This window comes from Aspergillus candidus (assembly GCF_002847045.1).
Source record: "Aspergillus candidus strain CBS 102.13 unplaced genomic scaffold BDW47scaffold_9, whole genome shotgun sequence".
NCBI classification, from domain to species: Eukaryota; Fungi; Ascomycota; class Eurotiomycetes; order Eurotiales; family Aspergillaceae; genus Aspergillus; species Aspergillus candidus.
Window position 1 is genome coordinate 173,449 of NW_020194014.1, and position 15,564 is coordinate 189,012.

General features: G+C 54.3%; 10 protein-coding genes across 10 annotated transcripts; 5 read left to right on the forward strand and 5 right to left on the reverse strand.

Moving 5' to 3' along the window:
* The first annotated feature begins 93 nt into the window (after positions 1-93).
* Positions 94-2,756, forward strand: BDW47DRAFT_93108 (arginyltransferase). Its single transcript, XM_024820244.1, has 11 exons — positions 94-101; positions 222-460; positions 731-929; positions 1,065-1,127; positions 1,189-1,311; positions 1,367-1,528; positions 1,580-1,816; positions 1,865-1,962; positions 2,028-2,093; positions 2,162-2,439; positions 2,565-2,756. Exons 2-11 carry the CDS (start codon positions 403-405, stop codon positions 2,688-2,690), a joined length of 1,410 nt encoding a protein of 469 aa, XP_024674208.1. The 5' UTR covers positions 94-101; positions 222-402; the 3' UTR covers positions 2,691-2,756.
* Positions 2,757-2,772: 16 nt separating this feature from the next.
* cbpA (putative calcineurin binding protein) lies at positions 2,773-4,189 on the reverse strand. The gene has a single exon (XM_024811676.1). The coding sequence runs from the start codon at positions 3,997-3,999 to the stop codon at positions 3,106-3,108; it is 894 nt and encodes a 297-aa protein (XP_024674209.1). The 5' UTR covers positions 4,000-4,189; the 3' UTR covers positions 2,773-3,105.
* A 389-nt stretch (positions 4,190-4,578) lies between these two features.
* On the reverse strand, positions 4,579-6,239 carry BDW47DRAFT_101569 (alpha/beta hydrolase). Its single transcript, XM_024811677.1, has one exon. The coding sequence runs from the start codon at positions 5,890-5,892 to the stop codon at positions 4,927-4,929; it is 966 nt and encodes a 321-aa protein (XP_024674210.1). The 5' UTR covers positions 5,893-6,239; the 3' UTR covers positions 4,579-4,926.
* A 185-nt stretch (positions 6,240-6,424) lies between these two features.
* Positions 6,425-7,935, forward strand: grpE (mitochondrial nucleotide exchange factor MGE1). Its single transcript, XM_024811678.1, has 3 exons — positions 6,425-6,775; positions 6,830-7,258; positions 7,314-7,935. The coding sequence occupies exons 1-3, from the start codon at positions 6,509-6,511 to the stop codon at positions 7,344-7,346; spliced, it is 729 nt and encodes a 242-aa protein (XP_024674211.1). The 5' UTR covers positions 6,425-6,508; the 3' UTR covers positions 7,347-7,935.
* A 53-nt stretch (positions 7,936-7,988) lies between these two features.
* BDW47DRAFT_101571 (phenylalanine--tRNA ligase) lies at positions 7,989-9,815 on the reverse strand. Its single transcript, XM_024811679.1, has one exon. It carries the CDS (start codon positions 9,641-9,643, stop codon positions 8,090-8,092), a length of 1,554 nt encoding a protein of 517 aa, XP_024674212.1. The 5' UTR covers positions 9,644-9,815; the 3' UTR covers positions 7,989-8,089.
* A 705-nt stretch (positions 9,816-10,520) lies between these two features.
* Positions 10,521-12,276, forward strand: BDW47DRAFT_101572 (putative mitochondrial dicarboxylate carrier). The gene is given in 4 exon segments (XM_024811680.1): positions 10,521-10,810; positions 10,828-10,829; positions 10,937-11,038; positions 11,130-12,276. The coding sequence occupies 4 exon segments, from the start codon at positions 10,660-10,662 to the stop codon at positions 11,811-11,813; spliced, it is 939 nt and encodes a 312-aa protein (XP_024674213.1). The 5' UTR covers positions 10,521-10,659; the 3' UTR covers positions 11,814-12,276.
* Positions 11,905-12,276, forward strand: BDW47DRAFT_93150 (uncharacterized protein). The gene has a single exon (XM_024820245.1). It carries the CDS (start codon positions 11,996-11,998, stop codon positions 12,215-12,217), a length of 222 nt encoding a protein of 73 aa, XP_024674214.1. The 5' UTR covers positions 11,905-11,995; the 3' UTR covers positions 12,218-12,276.
* Positions 12,277-12,661: 385 nt separating this feature from the next.
* On the reverse strand, positions 12,662-13,671 carry BDW47DRAFT_101574 (cytochrome c oxidase subunit VIb). Its single transcript, XM_024811681.1, is given in 6 exon segments — positions 12,662-12,920; positions 12,975-13,038; positions 13,141-13,222; positions 13,286-13,316; positions 13,488-13,490; positions 13,502-13,671. The coding sequence occupies 6 exon segments, from the start codon at positions 13,566-13,568 to the stop codon at positions 12,889-12,891; spliced, it is 279 nt and encodes a 92-aa protein (XP_024674215.1). The 5' UTR covers positions 13,569-13,671; the 3' UTR covers positions 12,662-12,888.
* A 282-nt stretch (positions 13,672-13,953) lies between these two features.
* BDW47DRAFT_123714 (uncharacterized protein) lies at positions 13,954-14,542 on the forward strand (the record flags this gene model as incomplete). The annotated part of the gene is made up of 5 exons (XM_024816108.1): positions 13,954-14,013; positions 14,086-14,101; positions 14,195-14,257; positions 14,331-14,343; positions 14,443-14,542. 5 exons carry the CDS (start codon positions 13,954-13,956, stop codon positions 14,540-14,542), a joined length of 252 nt encoding a protein of 83 aa, XP_024674216.1.
* A 156-nt stretch (positions 14,543-14,698) lies between these two features.
* On the reverse strand, positions 14,699-15,446 carry BDW47DRAFT_93210 (RNA-binding protein). The gene is made up of 2 exons (XM_024820246.1): positions 15,014-15,446; positions 14,699-14,947 (listed from the first exon to the last, which is right to left on the reverse strand). The coding sequence occupies exons 1-2, from the start codon at positions 15,332-15,334 to the stop codon at positions 14,804-14,806; spliced, it is 465 nt and encodes a 154-aa protein (XP_024674217.1). The 5' UTR covers positions 15,335-15,446; the 3' UTR covers positions 14,699-14,803.
* Positions 15,447-15,564: the final 118 nt, after the last annotated feature.

Genomic DNA, 15,564 nt, shown 5'->3' on the forward strand with positions numbered 1-15,564 from the left:
TCTAGAAGCATTGGAATAGAACTATGATCGGTCCCTCGACATCCCACACATTGCAAGTTGAATTGATACCCGACATCTCGTCCATTGTTCGGAGCTTGGGTGTATGTCGATACCTTTCCCCCCCCTCATGGGTGGCTGTGTCTGTCATTTTCTAATCTTCCCCACAAAAAGCACCCAGTTCTTTTTCTGCCAACTGATCCCCCCTCCTCTTCCCCAATCAGAGTCGGGTCGTCATTGCGCTGTTGAAACTTACGCAGAGAGATAGATCTCCGCGGCCGAAAGTCTCCCATTCCAGCCATTTCTCTCATTTCTGTCTCGCCTTCTCCCTGTGGGTTTTTGGCGAGGTCCGATTTCTCTACTTTTCCGCCTTGAGCGCCGCCGGAGGGGGGGTGTTCAGACGTCATGGATCCAGCTGTTGATGCTGAACGGGCGCGGCAACTGTCGCTCTTCCGTCCTCTAGGTGAGTAGTAGCCAGTCAGAGGGACATGTCCTTGCCCGTGTCAGCTTCGTTGGATCTCAGGCCGTTGAGCTATCCAGTTCCCCTCCCTGCTACCTTACCCGATACGGGTCCCTACCTATAGGTCACTATATACCTATGGGTACGGTAGATACTCGGAGGGACTCAGTCTCATGCCCTCACTGCCCCTCTTCTATCGTCTAATCAACCAACGGGCTACACGCTACTGTAGATGACGATCTGTGGAAACTAATTACCCCTCCTCTCTTACAGGATACCAGCGCAACTCGTGCGGTTATTGTAAATCAGACAATGGCAGTGAGTTTGGTGTCTTCCAGCCTACTCCACCTACCCTCGGTGGGGGGATACCTGCATCACTGACGGGGAATCATCCAGGTGCTTCCTACTACACGAGCTCGGTATCCGTTCGCCCCGCCCATTACGAGGAGCTTGTTAACCGTGGTTGGAGAAGGTGAGACTTGTACATTCGTTTTTATTAATTTGTTTATTTGTTTATTTCTATCTTATTGTATTATTTATTTTTTGGGGGGTTTCCTCCGAGACTACCACTGCACCAATTCCAGTTACACAGCGCTAATCCACCTAGATCGGGGACGCTCTACTATAAGCCGAATTTGCAGCGATCATGCTGTCCTCACTACACGATGAGGTGCGTCCATTCCCCGAGAGGATTGTCCCCTTGACCTATGAGCTAAGTCGGCTCGAGACAGGCTGGAAGCCTCCGCTTTCAAACCTCGGAGAGACCAACGTAAGGCCGTCAACCGCTGGAACAAGTTCATCCTGGGCCCGGAGTATATCCGTCGTGCGGCATACCTGTGCCCCAAAACACGAGAGTAAGTACCCCCAGTCATGTCCGTACAACCGTAATCTCACCGCCCTGGGACATAGGGAAAAGAAGCAGCGTCGGGATACATTCGACCTGGCGGATGCCGTCCACCAGGCGGAATACGACCGGGTCAAGCGACCCATCGACCCCAAGACCAAGAAGCCCCTGGAGCCCGCGCACCGCTTCGAGGTCAACCTCGAAGGCGACTCCATCTCCCAAGCCAAGTCGGTCCCCTCCTCAAGATTCGATCCAACCGTCTTACTAACCAAGAACAGGTTCGAGCTGTTCCTCAAATACCAGACCACCGTTCACAAAGAGGATGTCTCCAAATGGCAGACCAAGGACTTCAAGCGGTTCCTCTGCTCGGGCATCACGCGATCCCCGGCTAACGCGGCCCGATCCGACGAGCAGAAACTGGGCTCGTGGCACCAGTGCTATCGGCTCGACGGTAAGCTCATTGCCGTCGCCGTCCTAGACTTGATGCCCCACGGCGTGAGCTCAGTCTACATCTTGTACGTTCTCCTCCTTTTTCCGGTGTATACGGGGTCTAACCGGCGCAGCTACGACCCGGCATATGAAGCGTGGGAATTCGGCAAGCTCTCCGCGATGAGGGAGATTGCTATGGCAGCCGAAGAGAAGTACCAATATTACTACATGGGTGGGTTCACATAGGAATCAGCCCAAGAACGAAAGAAGAAGAAAACTAACAGCCATGTCCTGCAGGGTACTACATCCACTCCTGCCAGAAAATGCGTTACAAGGGGACATTCCGACCCCAGTACATCCTAGGTATACCCCCAACATCTCTGCCCGCAACATAATATTCTTTCATCCGCTCATACCTACAACCAAAATAGACCCGGAATCCTACACCTGGCACCCCCTTGACGGCGAACTCGCCCAGAAACTCGACAAGCGCTCCTACGTCTCCCTATCGGGTGATCGAGCGCGCAGCAGTAATGGGACGACGACAACAACCGGCGACACCGAAACCGCCGCCGACGCGGGAATCAACGACGAAGAGGTCTCTCTCTTCGACGTCCATATGCCAGGAGTCCTCACTCTGGATGAGATGCGCACGATTGATCTTGATAACTGGTTACTGCTCGTCCATGGCACGTTCGTGCATATGAATGTAGGATTCTTTTCCCCTCCTTTTATCCTATTTTCTACTATTCACATACACCTCACCCCCGTTGATTAAAGTTCACTTCAATCCATACCAAGAATAAGACAGCTAGCTAATGACGAATCACACAGGACCTGAGAGGATGGGAATCAATGCCCATGAACAACCCCCAGTCCGTCAAGGGAATCATAGCCGAGCTGGCGGCTGTGTTGGGGCCTGCGGTTGTGGAGAATAGCGCAGTGGTTTTGTTCGATTGATTAAAAGGTTCTATATGTGGACTATGGTATTTTTTCTAGAATATAGCAAAGAGGATATAAGGAAAAACTGATGAGGTTTGAATGTTGCGTAATTTGCTTGATTGTAGTCGCTTGCACGTATATAGTTGTGGTAGTGATACCAAGTATTAGATAGACGTAGTATATCCCCAACTCCGGAAAATGTAATGTAATCCCGTATGTCAATGCAAGACAGAAAAAAGAAGCAACAGAAAATGAGAAGAAAAAAACAATTAATTCATGCATGCCATGCCAGGCAATTTGAAGAGACATCACAAATAAGGAAATGGTAAACATAAAACGCTAACCCGAACAAACCTGACTCCTTTAATGAACCCCAAAAAGGGCAAAAAAAAACAGGAAAAAACGTATATGGAACAATGAGGTGGAAACAAAATCACTCCATCAACTCAACCGGCGGGCGCGACGTCTTCGGCGGCTTCTGCTGTACAGGTCCGCCCATCTCGACAGGGCTCATCTCGACGTCTGTATCATCGGGGGACAACACCACGGAAGGAACGGTCGTATCCTCGACCATGACGGCTGGTAGATGGGGACTGCTGCCGTGGTCCTGGGGGTGGTAGATGAGGGTGCTTCCGGAGCGGGAGCGAGCGTGGGCGCTGATGTCAGCGGGCCACGAGCCTGTGCGCTTTGAGTCGGACGTCATTGACATGGGAGTGTCTGGGTCGAGAGGCGCCGCGGCGTCTTGCTGGGGGTGGTATTGCGGTTGTTGTTGTGGCTGTTGGTGGGGAGATTGTTGGTTTTGGAGCTGCGCGAGGGCAGAGGCGAGGTCGCTGGCGTGGACTTCCTTGTTGGGGGGTTCCTCGGTGCGCATGACCCAGCCGTGGGGCGGGCTGGGCGGGGGGCTGATGAAGAAGAGCTTGTCGAGTTGGGGGGCTTCGAGGAGCTTGGGGCGGTTGTTGTCGCCGTCTTGGAGGAGGGGCGTGGGTTCGCCGAAGTAGACTTTGGGTTTGAGGTGTGTTGTTTGGGCGCTGACGCTTGTGGTTAGGGTCAGGGGGGTCGACTCGAAGTGTTTGCGCACGAAGATGGCGGAGTCGGTGCTTGTGAAGGAGCAGATGATGCGGCGGAGGGAGGGCAGTGGGGAGAAGGAGTTGAGCGGTGCGAGAGTGTTGAGGAGGGTGCGGATCTCGGCGAGGGTGGCGGGTTGGAAATAGGTGAGGTTTTGAAGGTCGGTGAGGAGGAGGGTGTTGGTTGGGGTGACGGGTGTTGTTAGGGGAGGAAGGTTGTTCATGTCGAGGGAGAGAGATGGTCGATGCATTGTTGCTGCCATGTTTTTTGAACAAGTAATGTTTTTTTGTGTGATTTGGGTGGTTGATGGAAGTTGTTGATTGTTTGGCTTGGGTGGTTGTAGAGGAGAGGATAGAGAGGCGAAGGAGAGGAAGATAAAGAGATGGAGATAGGAGAAGCGGGGAAGAGTTGAGTCAGGAGAAGATTCGCCACAGATCAATGGTCAATATTCCCTCTTAATGTATCTTGTCTTGTGATGATGATTCTAACTATCATTGGTCTTTCCCAACAGCGAGCCCTCTTTTATAAAGTCTGATCAAGAACAGACCAAGCCTTGGAGGTGATGCAAGACGCAACCATCCACCATCCACCGTGCTGCGCCTCGCCAAGCACGCACTGCCCCCAACTTTCCCTCCTTCCTCCTCGGTCTATCCTACACGCTATGTCCTAAACAGTGCTGTGAAAGTGGATTCTCCGGCCCTGTCGATCCACCTTGTTTTACTTTCCCTGCACTTTTTGCTCGTTTTTTACGGTGTTTTGGTTGCCACGATCTCCACTGTGGCTGGTGCTTTGCCACGGTGATGGGCTGTGGCTGGTGAATAATACCGTGCAATACAACATAATTACAGTCAATACGGGCATCCGACGGCTGTCTCGGCCCCCCGATTGGTAACGGGGTGACCCGTTCATGCTGCTCAGTTTAATTTCTTCTTGTGTGGGGATTATCCAGGAGAATTGCTTCATTGTCAGGGAACATGCTTGAATTCGTCTACCTAGTGACACCCCGAGCATAAGTCTCAGGTGGTGAAAAAACATTCTGCCTGGCTTCGCCTTCCATCTGCAACCGGACACAGCCAGCCGATTCATCTCCGGTCGCAGAATCCTGCTCCCATCCGTGGCTTGGCTCATCGCCCTGTGATGTGATCTATCCGGACAGCACCCTGATTCTATTGTTTTTGGAAAATAAGGCCTAGAAACTTGACATGGCTCGGTAGCGATCCGACACAGCCCGTTTCGTCGCCTCGATCTCAGGCGCGTACACCTCAAAGGCATGCGGCAGCCCCGTATACACGTGTAACTCGACACTGATGTTGGCCGCCGCAATGCGCCCCGCGTAGGCGATGTCCTCATCGCGGAAGATGTCCAACTCCCCGGTGTCGATGTACGTCGGCGGCAGACCCTCGACACTGGCGGCCCGCGCGGGCGCCGCGTACGGCGACGCCTTGTCCGTGCCGATGGTGTCCTTGCCGAGCAGCGCCGTCCACGCCGTGATATTATCGGCGCAGTTCCAGAACGCCAGGGGTTCCAAGGCTGCGATCGGTGTCGTGTTCCGGTCATCCAGCATCGGGTAGATCAGGATCTGCTTCGCCAGCGGCGGTGACAGCTGACGGTCGCGCGCCAATAGTGCCAGTCCCGCCGCCAGCATCCCACCCGCGCTCTCGCCCATCGTCGCAATTCGACTGCGGTCCACCCCGAATTCGGTCGCATGCTCGTGCAGCCAGGTCAGCCCCGCGTATGAGTCCTCTACGGGCGTCGGGTGCGGGTGCTCTGGCGCCAACCGGTAGTCCACCGAGAACACCTGCACCCCCGTGTGCTGCACCTCCAGCGACAGCATCTTGCGGAACAGCGCCACGTCGCCCTGGATCGTACCGCCGCCGTGCGTGTGTAGGACAGCCGGTCCCGGGGTGGTTGTGGGGGCGTTCTTCTTGAAGAAGCGGTAGACCGAGATGGTCTGTCCGTCATACGAGGGGATTTGGTATACCGTGTGCTCGACCTCGGGAGCCTCGGGCAGCTTCTCGAACATGGCTTCGTAGGAGGCAGTGATGTCCGTCCGACGCCCCTGCACGTCGTGCACCGCCCGTTCAGGGTTCTTGGCCTTGCGCTCAAGAAATTCGCGCGTGGCGTGGACGAAATCGGGGTCGTAGCTGAGAGGCATGTTGGGCTTGGGCTCGGGAAATGGGCAATGCTCGAACGGTAATTCACGGCGCAGCCAGCGATGTACTCGGGGAGTATGTGTCTGTGAGTCTGGCGGGAATAGAGTGCTGAGCCCTGATCACTCCGGGGAGGGGGTATAGTGGGGAAGAAGGGAATCATTCCTCAATACGGAATGGATCAGTTCTCTCATGGGGGGTAGTGGAGTCGGCAGACGTAACGTGGCTTGGGCGCGGAGGCTTCGCTCTTCGAGTACATTCTGTATAGACCTGCCCTTGTCGGATCAAACTACGATGCATCCCCATCAATCCGAGTCCATTGACAAAGGAAGCCTGAGAAACGCATGGAATGAAAACGCCGAGAAAACTGTTAGTCAATACTGGATCTTGTGACGTAATGCCTAGATTCCTTACGTAACTATCCCATGCATATTCCCGGCCCGACCGCCTCCGAGGGCGGTGAGCGGGTCAGGTGACGTGGTAGCAGCGAAACTTCTGTTTTTCTGACCGGCGACCGATTCCTCTCCAACAGCTTTCCTTCGCTTTCCCTCGTCACTGTCGCCCGTTTTTCTCATCTCTCCCCTGCCATTGTCCATCATATCTTCCTCTATCCCCTTCAAAATGTTCCAAAGAACCCTCCTGAGACAGGCCCAGGCCGCCCGGTCCGTCCTTTCCGTCCGTTCTTCCGCCTCGACGCTCCGTCGCACATCACAGTTGCAGCCGCAGCTCCCGGCTTTCCGTCCGCTCGCCCGTCAGCCTGCCTACCGTTTCTACTCGACAGAGAACAAGGCCGAGAACGGCAAGGAGGAGAAGAAGGAGGCTGAGGGAGAGTCCGATCCTCTGCGCGCGGAGCTCGAAAAGAAGGAGAAGGAGGTTGTTGAGTTGAAGGTATGCTCGAACTCTTGATATGACACCAATCCATAGCACTAACTCGATGCAAAGGACAAATATGTCCGCTCCGTGGCCGACTTCCTCAACCTCCAGGAGCGCACCAAGCGCGACATGGACAGCGCCCGCAACTTCGCCATCCAGCGTTTCTCGATTGACCTGCTGGAGAGCATCGACAACTTCGACCGCGCTCTGCTCGCCGTGCCGGCCGATAAGCTCAGCGCCGCGGCCACCGAGTCCAACAAGGACCTGCTGGACCTGGTTGACGGCCTCAAGATGACCCAGAACATCCTGATGAACACCCTGCAGAAGCACGGCCTCCAGCGCTTCGACCCCAGCGCCCCGACCGAGGAGGGCAAGGCCCAGAAGTTCGACCCCAACCTCCACGAGGCCACCTTCATGGCCAAGGCCGAGGGCAAGGAGGACGGCGACATCATGTACACCCAGAGCAAGGGTTTCATGCTGAACGGCCGTGTCATCCGAGTACGTTCTTCGAATCTGTGTAACAGCCGTATCCGTGCTAATCGTTTTTCTCTAGGCTGCCAAGGTCGGCGTGGTCAACAACAACTAAACTCCATGACCATCTCCCATCATACTCGACACCTCAACCCCCCTTCTTCAAACCCTCTGTATAATATACCAGATCCACCTCCGCCATGACGGGCATCAATCAGCCCACCTACCCTATCCTATTCCATCTCTCTTCCTCTATCTATGATGCATGTGTATGATACACCTCTATTATGTGTTGATCACTATTATTGTCCGCGAATGGAGGCGTCCGGCTGTCCTTTCGCATATCTTCTCTTTCTTCCGGTCTTTTTGGCGTTTTTAACATCCCTCCTCCCTACTCTGTATAATACACAATGATCCTGTGTTTGGTAATGTCTTGCTCTCTGTATTTTTTAAAACAAAAAGTGTTGGTGTTCGTTGGAGCTTGACATGGTTGTGGTATGTATGTATGTTTGTATGCATGTGATCACGCGCTTTGCATGAGTTGGATCAATACTATCTAATGTTTGGATCTGGCATTGTCTGACGATTTCACTCTACTTGGAGTACGTGCGTTTGATCGACCGCGTAGATTACGTGCTGTACAGCTTGAGTGTGAGTGTAACAGATGAGTTGGATAAGAATCCATTTGTACAGGTACAATACAGGCCTAGTATACAGTTACAACAAACCAACCAACATTCCATCCATCCCGTCGACATCCCATTCATGCCATTCCATACCCATCCCCATCCCACCCTATACCCTCGAGGAATATCCAGAGAATAGTCACCCCCAAAATAGCAGGTAACAGTAAATCAATCACCGCAACTCCACCCCCAACAACCCCACCAACTTCTCCCTCACCAGATCATGCATCTCATTCGCTTCCTCATTCGTCAGCGTGCGCTCCAAACTCCGATAATTAATCCGGTAGCAGAGACTCCGGCGACTCGTCTTCGGATGCACGAACTCATCAATAAGCTGCACGTCCTCGACGAGGTCCCCGCCAACGCCGCGCACAATCTCCATGATGTCGTTCTCGTGCACGGGGCCCGCCCCGCCTGCCGCGCTGCGGCCGCCTCCGGGAACCCAGAAGGCGACGTCCTTGTAGCAGGCTGGGTGTTTCGAGAAGGGCTCGAAGCGGGTGACCTCCCCTGCGCGGAACTGGGAGAGGAAGCGCTCGTCGCGCGACCAGAAGAGCCGGATGTCGGGGATGTTGAAGAGGAGCATGGCGATGCGTTCGAGGCCCAGTCCGAAGGCCCAGCCGATGCGGTCCGGGACGGACGAGTTGACGAGGAGCTCTTGTTTGATCACGCCGCAGCCGAGGACTTCCAGCCAGTCGCCTTGCCAGAAGACCTCGAGTTCCCAGCCGGGGCTGGTGAATGGGAAGTAGGCTTCGACCCAGCGGACGCGGAGGGGCTCTTCTTCGGTGGGTTCGGTGGTTTGGGTGGAGGCGGCGGCGCGGGCCTTGGCTTTGTTGGCTTCGCTGAAGATTTTGATGACCATGCGCTCGAGGGAGCGCTTGAGGTGCGCGGCTACGGCCTCGACTTCCTCGGGGCTGTGGTGCTCTGTTTGGAGGGGGTTGCGCTGCGGGTGCGAGGTGGGGTTGTCGTCCTCGACGGGGACGCCGTGGGCCGGGATGCGGCGGACGTCGTCCCAGATGGTGGACGCGGTGTGGGTTGCGTGCTGCAGGGGTTCTGTCGCGGGCCGCTTCCACAGCATGGCGCCCTCCATCTGGTGGAACACCGGGTAGTGGCTGCGGTCGATGGCGTCGCGGCGGTAGACGTCTGCGACGACAGTGTAGCCGACTTCTTCGGGGCGGGAGTGCTCATTGCGGCTGATCTGCTGGAAGTACGCCTGCTGGTGCGCGCTCGTGTGCGTGCGCAGCACCGTCTCCTTGTTGATGTAGTAGGTGTCTGTGCGGCTGCGGCCTGGGTGGTCCGCGGGGAAACCGAGCACGTCGAAATTTTGGGCCGTCGTTACGACGGGGTTTTTCTCGCTGTAGTTGCCGAAGACCGGGCCCGCGAATTGGCTCTCGATGAGCTGTCGGGTGATTGCCAGCGGGTGGTTCTCGTCGAGGTACAGGCGGCGGCCGACATGGGAGAGGATCGTCTCGGGGGTGTTGGTCCATTCGTCTGCCGGGTAGGGCTTTCCGTCGATCGTCAGTGGCCTTTGCGTGCCTTTTGAGCTGCTAATTGTGGCGGAGGGTGTCTTTTCATTTGCGAGGGACCGGGTTGAGCTCCAGTCGCGGCGGGGGACTGCAAGCACGCTGCGGGTGGACAGCGTCGGGATGCGGAGGTTTCGGTGCGCAGGCGCAATGCTCCAGCGGCCGCTGTGGGCACGCAGGGCCCGTCCCGTGGCAAAGAGGCGCATCCTGAGGGAATTGGCCTCGAGGATAGGCTAACTGGTGAGTCGAGGGCTGGGAATGGATGGCTGGGAGAAGAGTGGCATGACTGGAAGGAAAGTTGAATCTATCCCAAAACAACCCGGCTCGGAGAAACAAGTCCCCGAGGAGGTATACAAGTTGATACTGCGGATATTCAGCCATTGATCTAGCTCGATTCGGGGATTGCCTTCTCGAGACGTTTGTATTGTATCCGTCTTGGTATGCTTTACTGTCCATAATAGTACGGCCTTCTGTAACTCGCCCAGACAGAGCCAAGCCATCTATCTAGATCATGTGGTACAATATCGCCACTGTCGTCTCCGGCGCAAATAGCAAGAGACAAGATATCCAGGATATAAGCGATTACGCGATCAGAACCAGCATGCTCCAAATGATGTAGCCATTAACCAGTTATAAAAAGTCATGGCAGGATGCAGGATTGGCCAATCTACTGATTTCCATGACTAACTGTCCATCAGACTGACGTGGGTGTATCATCCGCGGCTACTCTGGAGTATTATCCCGCAGAAACCAAGTAGCCGTCCCGTAACCATGTCGACTTGGGTTGAGAATAATAACGGCTAGCTGGATGGACCGCAAAGACCATACAGGATTCGGGGATAGGCATGTATGTTGACCAATCCGATGAACGCTATCCAGTATATATATCCGTCGGATCCAACTGGACAGCGGACAACCCATCCTATGGTACCGTAAGTGCCATTCGAAATAGATACGTTGGTAGCGAGTAGCCTGAGGGATCAGGTATTACCGAACTTTACCGCCCGCCACCCGTCTGGCCGAAAACCGAGTCCCTGATTGGTGCGCCGGTCTGCGCTGGCCGATCCTCGGGCTTTCAATCTTCTATCTCCGTCAACCAGTTTTGGCAACGATAACTGAACTATTAACAAGTAGACTTCCTTCTTCTCTCTCCGCTCTCCTTCCCCCCCCACTCCCCCCAGCTCATCCCAGCTGGTATGCCCTCCTCTTGTCATTCCCCAAGATGGCGAGCTCAGTAAAAATGGAGGTTTCGCATTCGCAGGAGCAGGCGCAGTCTCCGCGTCCTGCCCCCGTGCAGAAACTCCATTATCCCTTCTGGTTTGGAGGGTCCGCCTCGTCCTTTGCGGCGTCCGTGACACATCCGTTGGATTTGGGTGAGTTTTTGTTGCTTTCGTGTAATTTGAATCGATTGGGTTGTTTGCTAACATGGATCATATAGTCAAGGTAATTGATTCGCCGCCGTCGCCCTTTGCTTGCTACACGAATACTAACGGAAGGAAAAGGTTCGCCTGCAAACCCGTGGACCTAGTGCTCCGACGAGCATGCTGGGCATGTTTGGCCATGTGGTGAAAAATGATGGTCTTTTGGGATTATATAGCGGGGTACGTTGATCTGGTCTTCGATCTCGGACCGTGGAGGAAGAAATGCGAAGCAGGAAAATAGACCATGGCTGACGGATCCTGAAATGCGCAGTTGTCGGCCTCACTCCTGCGACAATTGACCTACTCGACCACGCGATTCGGTATCTATGAGGAGCTCAAATCCCGCTTCACCTCGCCCGACCATCCCGTTGGTTTCCTTACCCTGGTCGGTATGGCCTCCGCGTCCGGCTTCATCGGCGGCATCGCAGGTAACCCGGCCGACGTGATCAACGTGCGCATGCAACACGATGCGGCGCTACCCCTGGAACAACGCCGCAACTACCGGCACGCCATCCACGGTATCATGCAGATGACCCGCACCGAGGGCCCCGCGAGTCTGTTCCGCGGGGTGTGGCCCAATTCGACGCGCGCCGTGCTGATGACGGCCTCGCAGCTGGCCTCCTACGATGTCTTCAAGCGGATGTGCATCAACAAGGCCGGCATGTCCGACAATCTGTCGACGCACTTCACGGCGTCGTTCCTGGCTGGGTTCGTCGCAACGACCGTCTGCAGTCCTGTGGACGTCATCAAGACCCGCGTGATGAGCGCCTCCCCGGCCGAGAGCCGCGGCCACAACACCTTGGGCCTGCTGCGCGAGATCTCCCGCAAGGAAGGCTTCGCCTGGGCGTTCCGTGGCTGGGTGCCTAGCTTCATCCGTCTCGGCCCGCATACCATTGCGACCTTCATCTTCTTGGAAGAACACAAGAAGTTGTATCGCATGCTGAAGGGGGTCTAAAACAGGACTCGCATTTATAAACCTTGGGAGGTCGGGGATCCTCAACCCTCCTCTATGGTTGGTATCCCAACCCTTGATGATGCCTTTACGTACATGCTCTGTTTCATTTACATATTGCCATTTAGAGGAAGCATGTTCTTGGAGGATAAAAGTTGATTTACCCCTTTCCGTTTTCTGTATATATGCTGTCCTGTCTATGTGTCTGTTGGTGGATCGTTGTCAGCTTTTCATCCTCGAGTCCTTTACTTTCTCCTTTTTTTACTCCTTTATATTGCTTTTTGTCCTGGGAGTGCGGACAACCACCCCCTGAAGCTCGGGTCCAACCGCACCGAGATACCTATCTATACCCTTTGTCAGACGGCCCCCCTTGGTGCGGCGTGCATTATATAGACCTGTTCATCTAGATCAGCATAGATTATCTGCATTAGAGCGCATCTTCATTGATGTGGGTTTTATTTATATTTCATTGATTGATTTCTATGTTGAATATATAGCTTTTTATTTTCATTTTTTACGTCTGTTTATTTCTGATATAGTAATCTCGACTATATAACTAGTTCGATATACCTCCGTCCCATTGATTTGGTTCTTGTGGAGTGGGATCTTTTTTCTCTCCGAATATCGGACGGTTGAGATTGCTGATTGATTGCCTCTAGGTATCAATCTGATACCCAGGTACCTTACTTGCTGGGAGCGGGTATGTTTTCCCTTGGGGACGCTTGTGGGGGTCTTTTGGGCTTGTTTTTCTGGGTTGAAATATTTGATTCTATTCGTCCTATTTTTGCTGAACAAAAGCTCGCAGAAGCATGGGGTGGTTGGAGCTTTACAGGTTCGATGCCCAGCTGTGGGTTCATGACTGGCTAGATGATGAAATTTATTATTACTTGATTTATTTTTTTTTTGTATCGTCCAACCACATAATTGCACATTGGCTTGAGCTAACGCGAGACTATATACACCCGGCGCCCGGAGTCACCCCAGGCCCGGATCTATTCCCGCCTCGACCACATAGAGTACATGTTGAGAGGAAAAGAATTTAACAGCAATCAACAATCGCGATCAACGACGAAAATCCTTAGTCCAGACGAGCGGGGAAGTTGCCGGCCTCTGTATAATATATTAGCTCGGGTAAGGGGTTCAATGGGGACAAGGAAGACGTACCGCGCTGGCCGTCCCAGCGGTCAGTCCAGGCCTTGGGGCAGAGTGCTCGGAAGGCGTGGTAGAACTGTGATTGACGGTTAGATACAGGATGCATGATGTATGGTTGGATAACCACCGGCCAAAGCTCAATGAGGGTCATCGACGGTGACGTATGGAGTGAAAATACCTGAGTGCAGGGACGGAAATCCTCGCCCTTGGCGTTGACACACTTGTAGTAGTCGACGTAGTTCTGCCAGCAGTGCTTGGTCCTGGAGAGAGGGGTGTTAGTCTCGACTGGGTGTGTTTTGATATCATTGGAATGGGGCGCATACTGGTTCTGCTGGGGGAAGCGAGCGTCGTAGCCTGCATTGCATCAGATGTTGTCAGCACTGCCACCTGGGGTCACCGGCGACGGAGGTGGAATCCCCGCCGTGAGTTTACTGAAAGTGATCCGTGGAATCGATTTAACATACCGGCTGTGAGATTGTTAGCAATTGGCCTCAATTGGGGAGATTGATATCACGCAATGGGGGCTGGACTGAGCTCACCTGTCACGAACTTGAAGGGCTTGGTCTCCACGGGCTCCTCGGGATCGGCGTCAGGAATGGCACCCATTTTGGCTGTGAGAAGTAACTAAAAGGGTTTCCGGGGTATAAAGTGGAAGAGGAGGGGTGGTGGAGAGAGGGGGGGGGGGAGGGGAACAGAAGGAGAGCTGGGCAAGAGGGAGAGAGAATGAGGTTGTAGTAAGTTAGTTGAAGCCGGAAGAGACCGCGGGCGGTGTGGACTAGCGAGCCAGTCATGCAATCAGGATTTCCCAAACACACCCGAAGCCGTCCTGGCATGACTACTCCTACACTGTCTGGGTTTAGCGTCACCACTGCCAACCTCCAAACCTTCCCCTTCGTCCCGTCCTGAAGCTTCCGTCACCACCACTTCGTTTCATCTCCCACTTATCTCTGTCTGTCCCTCAGATAGTCCCCCCCCCCCCCGCCTTTCAACCATGTTCGGCACTCGTATCTTGAGGATGCAGCCCACTCGGGCTTATGCATTCCCTACTCCTGTAAGTTTTGTCACGCCCGGTCCTGGAGATTCAAATGAACCTCGGGACGAAATTTGCTAACCCACGTCGCAGAAGGAGAACCAGAGCGGTATGGACCACCCCGGAACGGTCACTCTTGCGCCGTGATCAATTTAAGAGAGTGTCTCGGGCGGTTTGGGATGAGATACTAATGACCTTGTAGCGCATACCATCTCTCAGCGTCTGCGCACGCTCAAACGGGTCCCTCCCGAGTTGATCCCTCTCGGTATGTCATCTAGATGCTCTGACGCCTATCCCTACCATGGAGTGCCATTGTCTAACCGTTCTGTAACTTATAGGTCTCGTCCTTGGGTATGTTTTCTCTCATAGTTCTACTGTCTTATATGACATAGGATATGGATTGGTTCCTTCCGCCCCCCCATTCTGAATGCCAACTGACCCATCCATCAGTGTCGCCGTCGGTGCTGCCATCTACGCCAGCTCTCACAAGCTCCTGACCGACAAGACCCTCCGTCTGTCCCGTAACTCGCCCGAGGACCGCGAGCACTAAAAAGTTTGTACCATGACGTCTTCTTGACTCCAACTTTTGCCGGGCGATCATCTGGGTTGATTCTTGTGTTTTTGGTATTGGCGATCTGTATGATTCAACGGGGTATGCGTGGTCGGAGGAGAGAACAGGGGAAATTGGTCAAAAGTGCGTGTACATAGTACGGCTCTGACGGGAGGATTCTGATCGTGTAGTATTGCAATCTTACTGTCGACTGTCGCCTGGTCTTCTCGCTCTCTGGGGTATCATTCTGTTGCTGTCTGCTTATTCCGGCTTGGGTCCTGCCACATCCAGCTCCTCCAATCCCTGCATGGGATCCTGGGGCCGGTCGCCATTCGTCGTAGACAGGGCGTGTTCGTCCGCCAATTTGTCCTCCTCGCTCACAGCATACTTGGCCAAGTAGCCCTCCTAGAAACAGTCGTAGTCAGCGTTCCGCCCACATGCGACGAACCCATCCCAAACTAGATCACGTACCTGCTGCCAGATCGCGGTTTTGCTTCCTAGCCCCTCGTTGCTGTCCTTCTGGGGCTTCGCCGGAGCGACCTTGATTGTCCGTCCGTAAAGCTCGCTCCCATCCATGTTATCGATCGCCTCGTTCGCATCATCCGGCGTGTCGAATTCCACATATCCAAAGCCCCGGTGCAGGTCGGACGAATTCGGAGCGTCGGGCTTGGGGAGCGTGATATCGACGACTTCGCCAAAGGGGACGAATGCCTCGGCCAGCGTCTGTACCGTAACCGCCTGGTCGAGACCCCCCACATAGACGGTGCACTTTAACCGGGCCTTTTCGCTCATGGTGATAGGTTTTCGGGGGGGTGTTGGTGGAGCGGAGAGCTTGGGTGAGAACTAGACAGTATCGGAGATCCCCATTCAAATGAACTCTCGATCGCTTTCTTCCTGTCTTGGGCTTGTTCTCGCGGTCGACTTTCTCTTCTTCTTCTACCCGAGTCGGCCAAACCAGACGGCGGATCGACCGCCTGATATCACGTGCGGCCCGCGTTTTTGGCGAGCGCCCGATTGGGTTT

Bases quoted from the DNA above. Each gene is read 5' to 3' on its own strand.
- BDW47DRAFT_101569 (XM_024811677.1), bottom strand. From the start codon at position 5,892: ATGCCTCTCAGCTACGACCCCGATTTCGTCCACGCCACGCGCGAATTT.
- BDW47DRAFT_101571 (XM_024811679.1), bottom strand. From the start codon at position 9,643: ATGCGCCTCTTTGCCACGGGACGGGCCCTGCGTGCCCACAGCGGCCGC.
- grpE (XM_024811678.1), top strand. From the start codon at position 6,509: ATGTTCCAAAGAACCCTCCTGAGACAGGCCCAGGCCGCCCGGTCCGTC. The intron at 6,776-6,829 runs GTATGCTCGAAC...CTCGATGCAAAG, and splicing joins AGGAGGTTGTTGAGTTGAAG to GACAAATATGTCCGCTCCGT. The intron at 7,259-7,313 runs GTACGTTCTTCG...GTTTTTCTCTAG, and splicing joins TGAACGGCCGTGTCATCCGA to GCTGCCAAGGTCGGCGTGGT.
- BDW47DRAFT_101574 (XM_024811681.1), bottom strand. From the start codon at position 13,568: ATGGGTGCCATTCCTGACGCCGATCCCGAGGAGCCCGTGGAGACCAAG. The intron at 13,039-13,140 runs GTATTTTCACTC...CGTCAATCACAG, and splicing joins ATTTCCGTCCCTGCACTCAG to TTCTACCACGCCTTCCGAGC. The intron at 12,921-12,974 runs GTACGTCTTCCT...TATATTATACAG, and splicing joins CCGCTGGGACGGCCAGCGCG to AGGCCGGCAACTTCCCCGCT.
- BDW47DRAFT_93210 (XM_024820246.1), bottom strand. From the start codon at position 15,334: ATGAGCGAAAAGGCCCGGTTAAAGTGCACCGTCTATGTGGGGGGTCTC. The intron at 14,948-15,013 runs GTACGTGATCTA...GACTGTTTCTAG, and splicing joins AAACCGCGATCTGGCAGCAG to GAGGGCTACTTGGCCAAGTA.
- cbpA (XM_024811676.1), bottom strand. From the start codon at position 3,999: ATGGCAGCAACAATGCATCGACCATCTCTCTCCCTCGACATGAACAAC.
- BDW47DRAFT_93108 (XM_024820244.1), top strand. From the start codon at position 403: ATGGATCCAGCTGTTGATGCTGAACGGGCGCGGCAACTGTCGCTCTTC. The intron at 930-1,064 runs GTGAGACTTGTA...TAATCCACCTAG, and splicing joins GTTAACCGTGGTTGGAGAAG to ATCGGGGACGCTCTACTATA. The intron at 2,094-2,161 runs GTATACCCCCAA...CAACCAAAATAG, and splicing joins CCGACCCCAGTACATCCTAG to ACCCGGAATCCTACACCTGG.
- BDW47DRAFT_93150 (XM_024820245.1), top strand. From the start codon at position 11,996: ATGCTGTCCTGTCTATGTGTCTGTTGGTGGATCGTTGTCAGCTTTTCA.
- BDW47DRAFT_101572 (XM_024811680.1), top strand. From the start codon at position 10,660: ATGGCGAGCTCAGTAAAAATGGAGGTTTCGCATTCGCAGGAGCAGGCG. The intron at 11,039-11,129 runs GTACGTTGATCT...TGAAATGCGCAG, and splicing joins TTTTGGGATTATATAGCGGG to TTGTCGGCCTCACTCCTGCG.